The sequence below is a fragment of the Felis catus genome, chromosome D2 (genome assembly GCF_018350175.1).
Source record: "Felis catus isolate Fca126 chromosome D2, F.catus_Fca126_mat1.0, whole genome shotgun sequence".
Classification (NCBI taxonomy): domain Eukaryota; kingdom Metazoa; phylum Chordata; class Mammalia; order Carnivora; family Felidae; genus Felis; species Felis catus.
In genome coordinates this window covers 12,477,518-12,494,611 of record NC_058378.1, presented here as the reverse complement: position 1 = coordinate 12,494,611, position 17,094 = coordinate 12,477,518, and the positions used below count along the sequence as shown (strand labels likewise).

Sequence of the window (17,094 nt, the reverse complement as noted above, 5' to 3'; positions counted from 1 at the left end):
CAAAGTAACCCAAACTCCCAGTGACAGGGGCATGAGTCATATCCAGCATGCTTGACTCCTTGATTACCAAGTCCACCATCCCCATTTACCATGATTCTGAGATTCATGAGTATGTAGGGGCTATCAGGAAATGTAAAAAATGTCCATTTTAAAGAGTGCTTTTTAAAAATTTTTTAATGTTTATTTATTTTTGAGAGAGCAGGGGAGGGGCAGAGAGAGGAGTCACAGAATCTGAAGCAGCTTCCAGGCTCTGTGCTGCCAGCACAGAACCCGACATAGGGCTCAAACTCACGAACCGTGAGATCATGGCCTGAGCTGAAGTCAGTTGAAACAAGCTGAGTCATGGCCTGAGCTGAGTGTTTTACACTCTTTAGAAGCAATAGAAGCAAAAGCCGAATGACATAATGTGAGAGCAAATAGCTTGTATGGGAATCTGTGGGACTGGTGGTGGATGAGAATTGTTCTTAAATTAGTTCTTTTGTAAATTGCAAAAAAAAAAAGTTCTCGTTTGTAGTGCACACTTTATAGTTCACAAAGCACATGGGAACAGTGAAGATAATGATGGGTTATGGTTGCAATTCATAGGAAAGGAGGTACAAGGAAATTGAATGAAAGGAGATAATAATTTACGTCCATAATCAATCTTCTTTAAAAAAAATTTAATCTGAAAGTACATTTCTGCCACCTATCTTCTATTCGGTATAATAAAGAATGAGAGTGATACAGAGATGAATTCTAGTTCAGGGTTTTGCAAGGCCAACCAGCTTTATCGCAATGCTCGAGCTTACAGTGTTAACAAGATAGCACAATTTGATATGCGGTTCCTGCCAACCAACTTTAGAAATAATTCCATCTTCGTGAGAAGTCTGCAAGAACCACAAACCAAACCTCAAAATAGATTCGAAGAGAAAATACTCTTAGAAAAAATTTCCCTTCCTATCAGAAGCAGCCCAGAAGGAAGCTTACACTCCCACTTACAAGTTCCCCAGAAAGCTTCATCTAGAAGGTTGTTACTTTCTTCAGACACACAGCGGGTCACTCTTTTCTGAGGCTCTTGCCTCTTCCATGGCCTCTTCCAGAGACTAAGACACCAATCTAGAGAGCGCCATGGGCCTCCGGACCACTAAACAGATGAGGAGAAGCACAAAACAAGCCTCTGGTCACCACGAGGGTATGTAGGTGTTTGCTGCTTTTCTGCGTTTCTCAAAGCTGAGCTTTGGGCTGGAGGCGGCTCCTTTAATGATCAGTTGCTGACACTGCATACTAACAGCGATTATGTTGTCTCTTACATACGTCTTTCCATCCTCACCTGCCAAGGCCGATGTGGATTCTTTAAAAACCCTTAGGAGAGTCCTGTTACATTTAAATTGCCTATAACGTTTGTGTAATAGACTTATGACGGACGATAGGTTTAATTAAAATACAACTGTCTTTGGGAAGCCTGGGTGGCTCAGTGGGTTAAGCGCCGGACGACTGCAGCGCGGGTCCTGATCTCGCGGTTCCTGAGTTCCAGCCCCGCGGAACTCAGAGCCTGGAGCCTGCTTCAGAGTCCGTGTCTCCCTCGCTCTCTGCCCCTCCCCCGCTCACGGTCTCTCGGAAAGTGAATAAACGGTGGAAAATGTTTTTAAAGATACAACTATCTCTAATGTATTCTTAGTAAACGACGCCAGTCTGTGCTCCCGTAAGTAACTGGCGCATGTTCCCCTTTAAATTAGACCTTAGTGGTTTTCTTGTAAGAACCGATTCCGCATTTCCGAGAGAACCCCGGCTATTTTTCTAGAACGGCTGTACGGGTGTGGATCAGGCGCTCTCTCGTTTCCCTCCCTTTGTGCAGCATCTATCCTGGAGGCCACGTAATAGCTATCGCCCAAAGAAAACTCCGAATCGCGGTTGTTCGCGTGTGCCACCATGCAGCGGCATTCGCTGCCCAAAGACCGGGAGACTTTAAACAGCAGATCGCGGGGCCTGCGGTGGGAGAGCTGCGTGCCGGCCCCGGCGTGATTAGGGGGCCAGCACGGCGACCCGCGACTGCAGCCGGGATTTAAGGCCACTGATTCCTTCGCAGCCAGGCCGGGACGGCGCTCGAGGGGCCGCCGGGTCGGGAGCCTGGGCGCGCGGCAGGAAGGACGCCCGCTGCGGGCGCTGCCCGAACTGGCGACGCTCCGGGCACGCGGGCGCCCCTCCCCGCGCCCCGGCCCCGGCCCCGGCCCCGGCCCGCGCCTGCCGAGGGAGGGAGGCGGCCGCGCCGAGAAGGGGCTTTGCTAATTGCCGAAGCAGGAAGTGAGCACGCGGAGGACGCTGCGGAGAGTCTGGGAGGAGGTGGAGGAGGAGGAGGAGGAGGAGGAGGGGCGCGCAGAGCCGCGGTGGTGAGCTCCGGGCGCGTCGGCACGGCAGGACCTGCCACCCCTGCCCTCCCGCTCTCCAACCCCGTCCCCGAGGCCGCGCAGCCCCCTTGGGCGCTCGTCTGCCCCACCCCGGCCCATGGCTTTCCCGGACGACCCTCTGCGCGCAGGTAAAGTGACACCGCGCCGCGCCCTCACCTGGAACGGGAACCGCGGCCCGCGAGCTCGCCAGGCTCCCGCAGCTACCGTGGGGCCGAGCCTCCCGCGACCCCCGGGGCTTCCCGGGACGACCTTGGACGGGGCGCCGCACCCCGGTCCGCGCGGGGTCGGGCCGGGGACCGCGGCGGCGCCCGGGGCCCCGAGGGCGCGGTGCGAGGTTCCCCCCCCCCCCCCCGCCCCGCGAGCGGCTGCCGATCCCCGCGGGTCTCGCTGGCCTCCTGCGCGCCCGCCGCCCCCACCCTTCGGCACCCCCACGCGTGCCTGGGACGCGCCTTCCCTCTCCCCGCGCTGTGGCCCCCGCCGCTTTTGTTCTGGACTCAAGATCCCAGTTGAAACAAGTCTCTCAAGCCTCTCTGGCAGGAAAGAGCGCAAGGAGTGGATTTCATTCTTTCCTCCCTGGCTCTTCGTTTCTCCCCACTCACAGGCCTTCTCATTTCTCCTTTTCTCTCTTTTTCACTTTCATTAAATGCTTTTGTTCTGTATGTACGTTGGCCCTCAGAGCCGTTGCATGAACTGGTATCCAGGAAACCGAGAGGCTGATCCCACCTGTGGGATCCCACCTGTAGAGGCCTTTAATTAGAATGGTCTCTAGTTCTGTCCTTATGTTAAAATGCTGTGTGTACCCAGGCCAGAATCTCGATTTTTCTTTCATCTCTTACTTGATTTAAGGGGCTCCTCAGACTTCACCTTCCAGGATTTCTGCCCTTGCTCTCCCATCGTCTTGGGATGAATGAATGAATGATCGAGCTACTCCCCGGGGCACGCTAGGGATTTTTCTCCTTTGCTGAGGTTGGAAAGGCTGCGGAGAAAACCACATATACAGAACTGCCTGTAACTGCGTAGATAAACGTGTTTCCTATTTTCTGGTTTGGGCTTGGGCAGGGACAGAGCAACATTCCATCATTAATCTGTGGTTTGAGCAGTTAGGAGGAGACAAAGTATCTGGAGGTGAGTCAGAAGACAGCTACATTGGCCTCATGGTGTGCTAAGTTTGGGAGAGTTTCCTGGAGATTTTGAAGCAAGGTCTAAATTCTTCTTCAAGTGGGGAATGGTAAATATGTTTTCCAGGGAAATGGGAAATAAATCAGTTGTCTGGATCTCCTTTCCCTCCCCCCATACCCACTGTTTGGGAAAAAACAAAAAGGGCAGCCACCCCCACTCACCTCCGCATCCGCATCTTCCAAGAACCCTATGGACAGACAAGTGCCAAGAGGTGTGAGGCCCGATTTTACCAACAGTTGTCTCAGATCTCATTACATGATAGTGGCGAAGGGGCTTCAAAAAGATTGGGGGGGAGGGGGTACAGGGATCCATGGAATGGGGGCAAGTGTAAAATCTGCTTGGGCCCCCCAAATTAATGGCACCGGAGAAGACAAGGCCCAGGAACTGCCCCTTAATAGTGATACAGTGTGTAAAAAGCCTCAGTGAGTCATGGCGTGAAGAGGCCACCAGGGCAGCCAACGTGGTCTTAGCACTAACACTACAGGATCTAGAATTCCTGTCGTGGTGTTCTTCCTCTGCCTGGCCCAGCCAAAATGGAACAAAGGACTTGGAAATCCCAGCACATGAGGCGTGACCAGAGGGGATGACGATAGGAGGGTGTCCTTCAAAAGAAATTGGTCTCCTGAACTTTAAGAGGTAGAACCCAAATCCGTACGTGAGATCTTTCTGGCTTCCCACAGAGTGGGGAGAGACCTCCTAAGGTCGAGGTCTCCTTGTCACTCGCAAAGAACCTATTGAGACATCCGAAAGATGTCCCCATGTCCATTCCCACTCTGGGAGCCTAACAGTAAGAGGAGGGTTCCTCCATCTAAAAAAAGATCGAAAATGACTTTCCCTTTCTCATTTAATGTCTATAACCTCCAGCACATACCCGCCCACCCCTTCTGTTTCTGAAATGAAGCCACAGATGGTGCCAATTTGTGGAACTCATTAAAGGGAGTCTTCCCTTCTGCATCCCTGACCGAGCTCCCAGGCTCTCTCCTGACTTCCTGCACTCAGCGCTCACCTGCCGTGTTCACACCTACGCTTGCCTTTTACCTGCCGCTTCACCAAAAGGTGTCCAGAGACCTAACAGATCCTGCACTTGTCTAGTTAAGAAACCTGCATGGACTTTTCTAACAGATTCTCAGTCCTTCAGAGGTTTTCATTCTCTCTACGTCCGTCTCTACCTACCCCTGCTGTCCCTGCCCCTTCGCAGACGTTGTTCCCATTGTCCGGAAGGCCCTCTTCACCACCCCCCCACCCCCACTCCTGTCTGTCCCCAACTAGACAGTAAGCTCTTGGACAGAGCTCACACCTGTCACGGTATTCGGTGATGTCGTTTCCGAGTGGTGGTGGGGATCCGGAACCAAAGGACACGAAGGAATTCTTGAGACGTCTTTGGTGCAAAAAAAAAAAAAAAAAAAAAAGGTGATCTTATTAAAGCACAGGGACAGGACCTGTGGGGCAGAAATCGATGCCCCAATAGTGAGGAGTGGCTGATTACATACTTGGGAGCTGGGGAGGTAAAGGCAAGAGGAAGTCTCCAACAGCATTTTCATATGCTAAAGAAGACTCACAGATCCTGGAGGCCTGGCTGTCTTCGTGCTAAGGTGGTTTTCCCTTCCAGCAAAGCCTCAACATCAAGACAATAGGGAGGTCCTGGAGAATTGTTACACTCGATAATTGTCAATGGGCTGCAGGTTATAAGGCCACTTAATTTTGTCTACCATTTGTTTCTGCCTCTGTTTCCCACACCACTCAGTGCTTTGTAAGCCCTGGTTAAATACTTACTGCCTCACTGAATGAATGGAAGAATACAGTTTAACCACAGATGCTTCAAACTGCGGGCAATAAAAGCTTTTCTTGTTTTGACATTTTAGAAACTTCTTCATCCAGTTAGATATGTCAACTGAGTTTACCTTGTAAAGATAAAAAAGATGTTTGTGTCTTCACGTGCAAATAACAAAGGTATATATATACTATCATAGAAGGTTATGAGCTTAGTGTGAGGAAACAACGTTTTGCACTAAGAAAATCTACAAGACTGTTGGGGTCACACGGAAGAAAAACAGTCATGCAGGTTCTAGTAAGGCTGTCTCACTCTATCTCTGCCACTAATAAAAATCGAACACGGAATGAGTCAAGTCATCTGTGTCGGAGGTGAGTCCAGTCTGGCTCACGTTCATACAGACTTCAAGCCAGAAGCAAAGAAAGAGGCTTTGAAACCTTGGGTTGAGGAGGTGGGGGTGAATCACTGCAAGGAGCTAACTGCCCAGGGCTACCAGCTCATGGGCGCATGTCCTTCCTTTGTTCTGGGGTCCCCGTTTGCACTGTGCAGTGAGGCTGCTGGTGGGGCGGCAGCTCAGGACAGCCCTGGGTGGCCCCTCATCTCTCACTGCCCCTCCCAGCACCCCCCCCCCATGAGTTTAGGTGGGTCCCAGGTAGCAGTGGGAATGGAAACCGGGACAGAAGAGCCAACCGCTTCAAGGAGCACAGGTCTTTGACCAGCCAGACCGGCTAGCCCTTCTTCAGATGCACCTGAGAGCCGTGGCAAGCTGGAGTTCTCCCTTCTCCTTTTCTTCTTCTTCTTTTTTAAGTTTATTTATTTTGAGAGAAAGAGCATGCTGCAGCAGGAGAGGGGCAGACAGAGAGGGAGAGACAGAATCCCAAGCGGCCTCTGTGCTGTCAGCACAGAGCCTGATGTGGGGCTCGAACCCGTGAACCCTGAGATCGTGACCTGAGCTGAAGAACTCAAGAGTTGGATGCCACCATCTGAGCCCCCTAGGCACCCCCTGGGTGTGCACTTTCTTGACCCCTGGTCCTTCTTCCGCTTGTTCAGCACCTGATGTGAGGTCTGCAGACGACAGGGAAGAAGAGAAAATGAACGGTGTGTCAGCACCACCAGAGCACTGCCTCCCTGAGACCTTGTGTCCCGAATATGGTTAGGGCTCTAGGACTTCTTCATAACCAGGAATGAAAACAGCCGTCGGTCAACAGAAAAGCAATCGTACGCACAAAATCCTAATAACAGAGGAAAAATAAGTTCGCTCTGAAACTGCAAGTTCGAAACTTGTCTTGAGTTCTTCGCTCGAAAGCACACAAGGCCTCTCACGGCTCCTGGTTCCCTGGGACAGCCAGGGCGCTCCGGCATGCTTCCCTCTTTGTTCGCTCTGAAAGAACATCCTTAGAGGAGGTTTTTGGGTTTCCCTTGACAGACTGTGTCTAGGAACGAGTGGCGCCCGTGTTCCGTGGCTAATGAAGGGAGGTGTTGGAGCGGAACCATACGGCCGTTGGGTGGCTCACCAGGGTGTGTGTTGCAAAATAGGGGACGGTTGCTTCTGGAGAGGCTGTGGGCTGCGGTTCATGGTTCTAAGGATGCGATTTGGGTCATTGAGTGGATGAGGAGTCAGGAGGAGATTTGGGACTTAGAGCTGGTGCTGGAATGCATAGTACTTTGGGGGGACGCTCGGTGCCTGTATTTTGCACATGGGAGGGATGTGAATTGGGGGGCCAGAGAGTAAACTGTGATGGGTTGAGCTGCGTTCCTCCAGAAGCATTGTTGTCATTCTAATCTCCAGTACCTCAGAATGTGACCTTATTTCGAAATAGAGGCTTTACAGATGTAATCTAGTTAAAATGAGGTCATTAGAGTAGGTCCTAATCTAACTTCCTTATTAAAAGGGAAAATCTGGACACTGAGATTCCCTCCAGGGGAGCATGTCAGGTAGTCAGTGCGTGAACTTCTAGAAAGTAGTGGAAAATAGGCAGATTAAAAAAAATTTTTTTTCAGTGTTTATTTTTGAGAGAGAGACAGAGAGACAGAGCGTTGAGTGGGGGAGGGGCAGAGGGAGAGGGAGACAGAATCCGAAGCAGGCTCCAGGCTCTGAGCTCTCAGCACAGAGCCCGATGCGGGGCTTGAACTCATGAACCATGAGATCATGACCTGAGCCGAAGTCAGACACTTAACTGACTGAGCCACCCAGGCGCCCCAAAATAGGCAGATTTTGAAGTCACAAAGTCCCAGATCCAGATTCTGGCTCTTGTATTACCCTGTGACTTTAGGCACACAGTTATGTAAAAAGGGAGGCACCAGAACCTTCCTCGGGGTTCCTGAGAGGATACACTGAGCCTGGGGGTAACCCCTGCAGCACGGGCTGGGCACCAGGTAAGCGGGAGCTCTAATGGGAATTTCAGAGGAAGGTGCTGACCGCGGCTTCCTATATCATTCAGTGACTTTAGCCTGAAGATGCTCTTTGGCCGATGGGGCCACTGCTTCTCGCCGCTCATGGACCTTTAAAGCTGGAAGGACGCGTGGAGGCTCTGTTCACCCCTGACTATTACAGATTAGGAACCTGAGGCCCAGAGCAAGAAGAAACGATCGAGCAGCCTGCCTAGCTCGCTCTCCCCTGATGCCTCCGAGAGCCGGGCCAGGTATCCTCCAGGGCCACGCTGCGTCAGGTCACCACGGGCTTCTCTCGTGCCTTTTGAGAACTCTCCAGAAGACGCTCATATAAATTAAACATCAGTGCCATCAGTGAGATCCTTTTTGGTCAGTTCCCAGGTAACTTGGGGTGGTGTGTGTCTTCTTGCCTGGAGACATTGATCCCGGCGTCGAGGTGGCTTTGGGAGGAAAGCACTGCCAGAGAGAGCAGGGCTTCGGCTGGGAGCTAGGGGAAGTCCCAGCCTGAGCTCATGTGGTCCCCCTTTCTGTTTTGGCTCCTCCCGTGCCCCATGTCCCAGCTGCTTCAGAGCCTTGCCTGGGGGCCCTGCCTGCTGTTCCCTGGAACTTATAAAAAATAAACACTGTAATGCTTCTAAATAAGAGATTTGATTTTGTATGTAATAATACTGTAAACATGCAGCTCCAAGGGCTCTCAGAAGTCCTTTAGGGCAACTTCCTACTTCCAGACCAGTGTCAGAGAATCAGGATCAGCCCTCCTCCAAATACCCTCCTTGGTACACACCCACCCAGGCCTGGCGAACACAGGTAGTTGAGCGCGAACCACAAGGACGTCCCGGCTGGGAGAAGGCACGATGTCGGGCAGGGCACATTGGGCACCACGCAGGCCTGGGTCTGTGTGCGTGCTTGGCAGTGATGTGCACAGAAGAACTTCCTCCACGGCCTGATCTACGTCAGAGACTCCAGTGAAGGTGATAAAAGACCTGGACGTGCCTTTACTACGGGGTCCGAACACATCGCCTTTCCCGATCACCCTTTCGCTTTGCTGCCGTACATCAGAAAATGAAAAACCTGAATTCCTTGTGCCCTTGCCATCATAAATTCTGTTTAGTCTCAGAGATTTCAGACCAAAGCAAGAGACTTTGGGCCTCCAAACACGTGCCATCATCCGCCTGGCTTTTCCTGTTCACCTCATAGCTTTGTGAGGCACGCTCATCCAGCCTGGGGTTCCCCATCCTGGCCTGACCACAATATCCAACACCTGGGGCCCCCCTACCCCCCCTTCCCCCCACCCCGCAGCTTACAGGGGAGGAGCCTGAAGCCATAAGCACTTAGGTGAGTCATCCAAGGTCACACTGGCTCAAGGCCAGACCACTGCTCTCAGGATGTGGCAGGGAGAACCAAGGCCTTCAGCACCCAAGCCCACTGTGCCTTCCTTAACTGTGCTGTTTGAGTCCTCACTGCCACTTTTGGTGTGATTCTGCCTTTCCTGACCATGTCCTCCGTTTTCTTCCTCTTTTTCCTTCCTTTCATGCTAATTGTTCTGTAGGAAACAGAACTAACGTACAGATACAGTGGGTGAGGTCTGCATGAATTCTGTTAGGGTCATTTGGAAACCACCACCTCCCCCACACACACACCCCTCCCCAGCTCTCTAAGTCCTGCACAGCCCTTGACCTGAAATGCCATTGTTGATACCTGCTCATATACCACACCCCGGTGGGGGGCAGGTTTTAAAGTATTATCATCCAGAGACGCCTGCCTGTGTGGCTCAGTCGGTTGAGCATCTGACTGTCGATTTCAGCTCAGGTCATGATCTCACGGTCCTGGCGTTGAGCCCTGAGTTAGGCTGAACATGGAGCCTGCTTGGGATTCTCTTTCTCCTCCCCTCTCTCTGCCCCTCCTCTGCGCTCACTCCCTCTCTGTCTCTGAAAATAAAAAAAATAAAGCATTAGCATCTAAGTATGCTTTAGTGAAAATGAAATTGTTGCAACAAGGCCGTGATAGGTGGGGAGGGAGGAAGGAACTTGAGATTACTCAGTGACGGCTTCCACCACCCTGTCTCCAGCCAGGAACCGGAAGGAAAAGAATGAAAAGGAAAAACTCAAAAACCAAACTCGGTGTGTCTGGCCGGACATATCTGAAGTATACTAATGTGCCATGTTCTTTATCCCCTCTCAGCCTTCTCCCATGCTGTTCCTTCTCTCTAGAATGCTTTTCCCTCCCCAACCCCTTCTCCTGGCTAGCTTCACTTCATCCTTCCAGACCCAGCTATCCATTCCCCAGCAGGATCTTCTCCCCGTCCCCCCCCCAACCCCACCATGTACCCCAGGCTGGGCATTTACGCTTCCTCTTGTTTCCATAGCATTCTGCACTTGTGTTTCTTAACACTGAGGGCTCTGTATTATAATGAGTTATCACTTGGGCAGGAGCAGTTGTGAAAACTCTGGGTGAAATCAGCAACACAGGTGGTTCCTGTTTTGTTTACATGGATTTAAATCCATATTTGAGTCCATATTCCCCTGGGCTCCCAGGAAATTCCTTTTCAGTCCGAGTCGGGACCTGGCCCCCTCCTCAGGGTCACACGGGAATCTGAGAGGATGATGTGGTGCTCGGAAAACTAGAGAGGGGCCTTGAATTTTTAGTACATTTTGGTGGGCATTGCTGTCCTCAGGGTCTGGGCCTTACAGGACCTTTGCGATCCAGCAGACCTTTGTTTCTGTGCTAGACACAAACCACGGGTCCCTTTGCTGGGGTTGGGAAGTCCCCTTGGTGCATCTCCTGATGTGGCCTTGCTACCTCTGGGCTCTGCCAGGGACCAGGCCACGGTCCCCACTCATGAGGCTGCAGATGTCTGTCCCCTGCTCTGTGGAATGACACTGGCGAAAGCTCTCCTCGTTTGTCCCCACTCCTCTGGGCCATCTTGTTTAATCTCTCCAATGACTGGGCTGTCATAAAACAAACAAATAGATGTTCCCTTCACACTGCTGCTCCTTTGGGCATTGTCAACACCTGCCGGGCAGAGACATGGGGAAAGTCCAGGCCCATTCTAGAAGGGAAACATCTAGGGAGAACAAACACAAATTATTATAAATCATCTTGCCATGCTCATTTGGATCCCCAAAGGCATTTCCTGGGTCTAAGTGCCTGGTCCACAGTGTATACTTAATGAAGATCTGGAGGGAAGAAATGAAAGTTGAAAAGTCGGCTGACCCAAGGCTGCCACTTAGGGTTTCGTGGGTGGTGTGCTGCACAAATCTCGAGGACCCCCTCCCCAAACAGATTTGGTTCTTTATTAAGATAGTTTTCTGGCAGATGTCTGATAAAGCGTCTTGGAGAGGGGAACTTTTTTCTACTTTGTGCAAATTCTTAAGATGTAGTTGTGGTTTTGACCGAGGCCTATCCCTTTTTCTGCATTTCCTCATTCAGTTCCTGAAATGCAACAAGTGGTAAATAAGAAGCAAATATATTGGGAAATCAAAGTCACTTTTTGTTTGATAATGATACTGGGGGGTATTTCTGACTTTATTCATTTGCATAAACCACATCCAGATGCTTAGTATTTTAAAATTATAAAAATGAGGGGCACCAGGGTGGCTCAGTCGGTTAAGCGGCTGACTTCGGCTCAGGTCATGATCTCACGGTTGGTCAGTTCGAGCCCTGTGTCGGGCTCTGTGCTGACAGCTTGGAGCCTGGAGCCTGCTTCAGATTCTGTGTCTCCCTCTGTCTTTAGGAAATGGAGAAAAGCAGAAGTCAAAGTTATAATCAAATCCAGTATGCCACACAGTCCTGAGAATGACATCTGCATAGTTCATGACTATTTGGAACTCTGAGTGTTTATAGATATCTACAAGGAAACTGTCCCAAATTATGGTGTTTTTTTTTTTTTTTTTTTAATGAAGTTTATTTGTCTTAATCTCTTTCTTGGTGTGGTCTGACCCCATTCCTCCTGAATTTGTTTTCAGTAATGATTCGAAGTAAGTGTTTCCCAAACCTGATTAGGGTGGTTTGCATCGCTGTGAAGACAGTTCTCAAAGGACACCTTTGTGCTCTTAAATTAAATACTCTCCACTTGTTTGTTTGCTTTTTTCAGATCATATGGCAAAGGAGCCAGTGGAAGACACGGACCCTAGCACTTTATCCTTTAACGTGGTAGGTTACAAACTTTACATGAATGGCGATAATTCTTGTTATTCCTTTTCCCCCTTTGTTGCATTTTTATGGCTCAGTATTAACATGAAGATCACAAACCCCAAGTTCGGTTTTCCCAAGATAACTGTCTTTATCACAGTGTTCTCTGTGACGTAATAAACTTTGGGTTTCTCTAAGGCTAAAAATGGTATTAGGTTTCTGTTCTTGTTTGGCATGTACCAGAAGTGATCTGCTTAGATTACATCAGGTCTTTGTACGTTTGTCTACTCAATACTTATCTGTCTCCTTTTAACTTCCTCTTCTTCCAAATTCAAGTTATTTAATGTGAGATTGAAGGAAACAACAGGGCTGCCTTCCAGTAACTGGGGGCTGCCCATTCACCAGATGGGCGTCCACCATTTGATTCAGTGTGTTATTGCATTTAATCCCTGCAGCCTCCCTCCAGGTAAGCACTGCCCGTTTTACAGATGAAAGACTGAGGCACAGAGGATGAGGTTAAGAGGCCCGACTGGCAGCGGCCCAGCGGCTGGCTTCAGGTCCCTGCCCTGCCTTCCCATAACCACTCGGTAGCATGTCTCCTGCTTAAGGTTTACCGAGGACTTCACATACGTCATTCTTCATCCTCCAAATAAGCGGTGAGGTGGTAGGACAGCTGTTTTTACCCCCCGTGCTACAGAAGAAGCAAGGAAAGTGAACTGATTTGTATAAAATCACCCAGACTGGAGCCCTGCTCTCCTATGTGGTACTGCCTCTTGTTTTATGACCGAATCAGTGCCTTTGGCAACATTTCATGTGTTATTATGCATATAGTATGTGACACATTTTCTTCTTTCTTTCTTTCCTCTCCTTCCTGCCTCCTTTCTTCCTTCCTTCTTTCTTTTTTTCCTTCCTTCCTTCGTTCCCTCTTCCTTCCTTCCTTCCCTCCCTCTTCCTTCCTTCCTTCCTTTCTTCCTTCCTTCTTTCCTTCCTTTCTTCTTTCTTTCCTTCTCTTCTCTTCTCTTCTCTTCTCTTCTCTTCTCTTCTCTTCTCTTCTCTTCTCTTCTCTTCCTTCTCTTTTCTTTTCTGTCAGCATTTGGAGGAGAGGAACTGCCCAGTCATGAACAATTCTGAGGAACTAATCTAGTTAGAATGACATAAATGCACACAACAATATAATTAAACAGTACAATTCAACGGAATGTCTTTAAGTCTTTGGTGATTCATGCGGCACCTTGTGTCTCAAAGCCCTGAGATGTTTGTTCTCACATCTTTAGTCAGCACTGCAGTTTCCTAAGTGAGAATGGGACGGAGCTGGACACACAGTGGAAATCAATATGAAAGAATCCCCTGTCCCCGTGTCCATAAGGACAGGATGCAGAGCAGCCCTGTGGATCATTCCTGTCATCCCCTGTGCTGTGGTTCCTTACGAGAGCCTTTGGCTCCTATAGGGTGTTACTCAGTTGGTCCTTCCTGTCCCTAGTGCCCGACCTGTGCTCCCCTGGGACTCCCACTCTTTTCCCGACATCAGGTTCTCCCCTCTCTCCTTGGGTCACAGCTACTTCTGATCACTTCTCCACGCTGGGCCAGATTGATTTTTCTAAGCCTTCCCTGGGTCAGTTTGCTGGAGTGGCCACAACAGGGCACCGCATAATGGGTGACCTAAATGTCCCACGCTTCTGGAGGTGAGAAGCCAAACCCAAGTGTTGGCAGGGCCATTTCCCCCCGGAATCAGTGGAGGAAGAATCTTTTCTCCTCTCTGCAGGCCTGTGTGGTTGTCGGTAACTGACAGTGGCCCTCGGCTTGTAACTGCACCCATCCGTTCCCTCACTGCATTGGCATGTGGCCGAATTCCCCCTGTGGGTCTGTGTCTCTTGTACAGACACCAGTCATCTTGGATTGAGGGTCCACTCTACTCCAGTATGATCTCACCTTAACTAGTCCTCTATCTATAGTGATTGCATTTCCGAACGAGGTCACATTCGGAGGTACTGGGCGTTAGAACTTTTAACAGGTCTTTTTTGGGGAGACGCAAATCAACCCATAACATGGCAGCTGCTCCTGTGGTTAAGCCTAAACTCTTCAGAATGGCACATGCGGTCCTCCATGACCCCGTCTCAGCATCCCTCCTGATGAGTCGAGCTTGAGTAGCTATTTGCTGCTCCTGAAACACCCAGGCCTTCTCACCTTCCTGGGATACTGATAACCCTGCTCCATCCAGCGAAGAAAATCTCCCTGCTTCCTCACCTGATGAACTCCTTTTGTTCCTCCTCTTCTCAGTTCAAGCTTCGCTGACCTGTGATGCTTTCTTTGCCTCACCCTGGGGCCTTCTGGGGCCCCCTTCTCCACAGCCCGAACTCTACTTTCGATCGCACTGTGCTGAAATTGTTTGCTTGTCTGAGTTTCTACAAGACAGTGTTGAACATCTTCCCATGCACAGCTGGATAGGCCAAGCTTCCCAAACACCTAGAATGGCACCCATTAAATCTTTCCACCTCACTTCCAGGATCTTCCATGTAAACTGACTCCATCATTTCGTATCCAGCCCTGTCCCCCTCCAGCATGCATCTCTGCTTCAAGCTGATGAGTCTTCTACACCTGTCACTGTGCAGACCACCTGTGTCTGCCATCTGCAATTACTGTGTTCCTTCCTCTTGGTCACCCAAGTTCTTGGGCATTCTCCAGACCTAGCTTGAATGTCTTTTCAGGAAACCTGTGTTTGCTCCAGCCTGTTCATTCATGCAGACCTTTGGTAGATGTTCAGTTAACACTGAGTCAAAATGTGGAGTTGCAAAGATCATAGTTCCTTCTCTTGAAAAACTCCCAAGTTTGTTCCAGGAAATAGACAACTACATACTTTAAAAACAGCCTGGTAAGTGTTATAGGACAGGTGTGTTTTCCATTCTCTGGAGAACAGAGTATCAAGAAGAATTTAGTCTGAGGGAAAACTTGACTTTTTAAGTTCTCCATGATTGATTGATTTCTTCTGTGGAAGAGGAGTTCGAGGCTCCTAGAGGTTCTGAAGCTTCACTGTTCATCTCCAAAGTAACTGCAAGGAAAGGGATTTAAAACAAAATTCTTGGTTCCACATTTGTTTCTTCTTCTCTTCTGTCAGAGGAGGACATGTGTGAGACCTACAGGCAAGTTGGAAGGTGTAACTTTCGTTTTAAGGCTGGAGGGCATGGACCCAAAGGCCCAGATGGAGGGTGGGAGCTGAATAGGGGTTAGGGGACAGGATAGGGAGACTGGGCACATTCTCGCTCCTCTCATGTAAGTCATCAGAGAATGACTCCATTCTTTAATCGGAAGTCAAAGTGTTCAGAACATTAGATACCCGCATGGAGGTACCAACAAAGACATACATGATTGTAAGAGCCTTTGCTATTTTGAATTCCCTCCAAGGGAATTGCCCTCATCCAGGGCATTGAGGAACTGTGTATGGTCATGCATAATGAGTAGATCTTTGTAGATCTTTGTGCGGGTCAGTAGGGATGGTTGGCTTTTGAATCCCATCCCAGTCAACCCAGGACAGAGCTCTCCAGTAGTGAATACCGCCTGGCACGCAGGCTTATTGACCCAAAGGAATATCACAGAAATGATGACAAGATACCAGTCTATCCCCATAATTCGTGAAAACGTTCCTCAATTTTAAACTACAGGAAATAGGGGAAATAGCACTGCAGAAAAGAGAGGAAGTGTGGTTTAGTGGTCAGAGCTAAGGAAATTGAGAAGGCTTATTCTGTCTCATGTTCCAACATTAACTTCTTGTCAACGTGGATTTCATTTTTTATGAACTAAGCATAAAAACAAGCAATGGGTCAGGCCTGTTGATAAAGCCATGGCTAGAAACTTGCGAGGTTTTAAACTGAAATTATGACTTCCCCAAAACAAAGCTTTCTTTTCACTTTGATCTTACAATTGACTATGGTGTTTAAGAATAACTCTCTTCTTTTGTTGGTTTCCACAGTCAGACAAATACCCCATTCAAGATACAGGACTCCCTAAAGGTATGTACGGTTAATATAACTACTTGAACTTGTGATTATTTTAATATCTTGAACAAAGCACCAGTCAAAGCAATTTCTCATGTGTAAAACAGAAACATACTGATAATTTAGCTGACGACTTGTGGATGATCCCAGGCATGAATTTTCTTATTCAAATCTGTAAGATACTTCATTAGAAATTATCCATTAAATTCCTGTGGTGTTTTTCACATGCCTGAAATGAAGATAGCCAGGACTCTGGGATGCAAGTGACAGAAGTCTAACTCAAGTTAATTTTAAAAAAGGGAGGAGGGACATATTGGCTTGGGGTCTTTGGACGCTCCTGGGTCCAAGCATTTAAATGATGCTCTCGGGCTCGGTCTCTCTGTCTTTCCGTCCCTCTCATAGCTCTGTCTTGGCTCCAGTTTTGGGCAGGCTTTCCCTTCATGATGGGAAAGGTGGTCACCAATGCCTCCAGCTTTACGCAGTGCCCCCTCAAGATGGCAGAGCAAGGTTGTGGGGGGGGGGGGTTCCCCTAGCACCTACATAATTCTGGGGATGACTGTCATATGGGTGGTTTGGGTCATGTGGCCATCTGTGAATCGTCTGTTGCCATCAGGAGGATGGAAGAGGGCATTGGCCAGGTATGAGCCTTGAGGTTGGGTGGGGGAGAGTGTAGAGTAAGTTCTACCCAAACCATAGGAAGGAGGGTTTTCTTACTAGACAGAGGGGCAAAGGATGCTTGTCAGGCCCTAAAGCAGAAAACAGACAAACAGAAATCCCCCAGAAACCTATCTTTTGTAATTCACAGGCTAACGTTTTCGGCACAGTACAGACCAGAAAAATGGCTAGGCTCAGCCATTCCCGATTTCTCTTGTGGGGCCGTGCACAAATCTGTATCTGCTCTGGAGGCCAAGCTGCTGGTTGCTCTACTGGAGCATTTACCTCGTGCTCTGCTGACAACCCAGAGTGGGGGAGGTGGGGGACAATCAGATCTGACCAGCGTCAGAGATGGCAGGGGCCCCCAGCTTCCTGGAGAGGTAGGGCTTCCCGGCACCCGCCAACATGGCTTTTCCTGGCAGTCTTTGTGACGTGGTGGTCATAGGGTCACCCAACTGGAGAGTTGGGAGGGAGCTCCCTGCCTGGGCCCACCTGAGGTGAAGTCTAGGGCTCTACCAAAGCTCTCCTCCCCTCCATCCCTTATTCGCCAGACTCTTCTCTTTGCATCCAGAAATTACACTGTTAGAGTTTAATT

General features: G+C 49.5%; 1 protein-coding gene across 8 annotated transcripts in view; it reads left to right on the top strand.

Annotated features, from left to right (window-relative positions):
• Positions 1–17,094, top strand: part of EDARADD (EDAR associated death domain) — a 93,947-nt gene that overhangs the window by 23,617 nt on the left and 53,236 nt on the right. For 3 of the 8 annotated variants that reach the window (XM_019814284.3, XM_019814283.3, XM_019814285.3), the window contains 2 exons: positions 11,819–11,877; positions 15,821–15,860. In XM_019814284.3, the coding sequence (XP_019669843.1) occupies positions 11,824–11,877; positions 15,821–15,860 (94 nt within the window). In that variant the 5' untranslated portion in view covers positions 11,819–11,823. Of the gene's footprint in view, positions 1–1,079; positions 1,172–2,332; positions 2,513–7,775; positions 8,107–11,818; positions 11,878–15,820; positions 15,861–17,094 lie in introns of those variants that run through there. The other 5 variants (XM_019814282.3, XM_006937751.5, XM_045039906.1 and 2 more) reach the window with 4 other exon arrangements.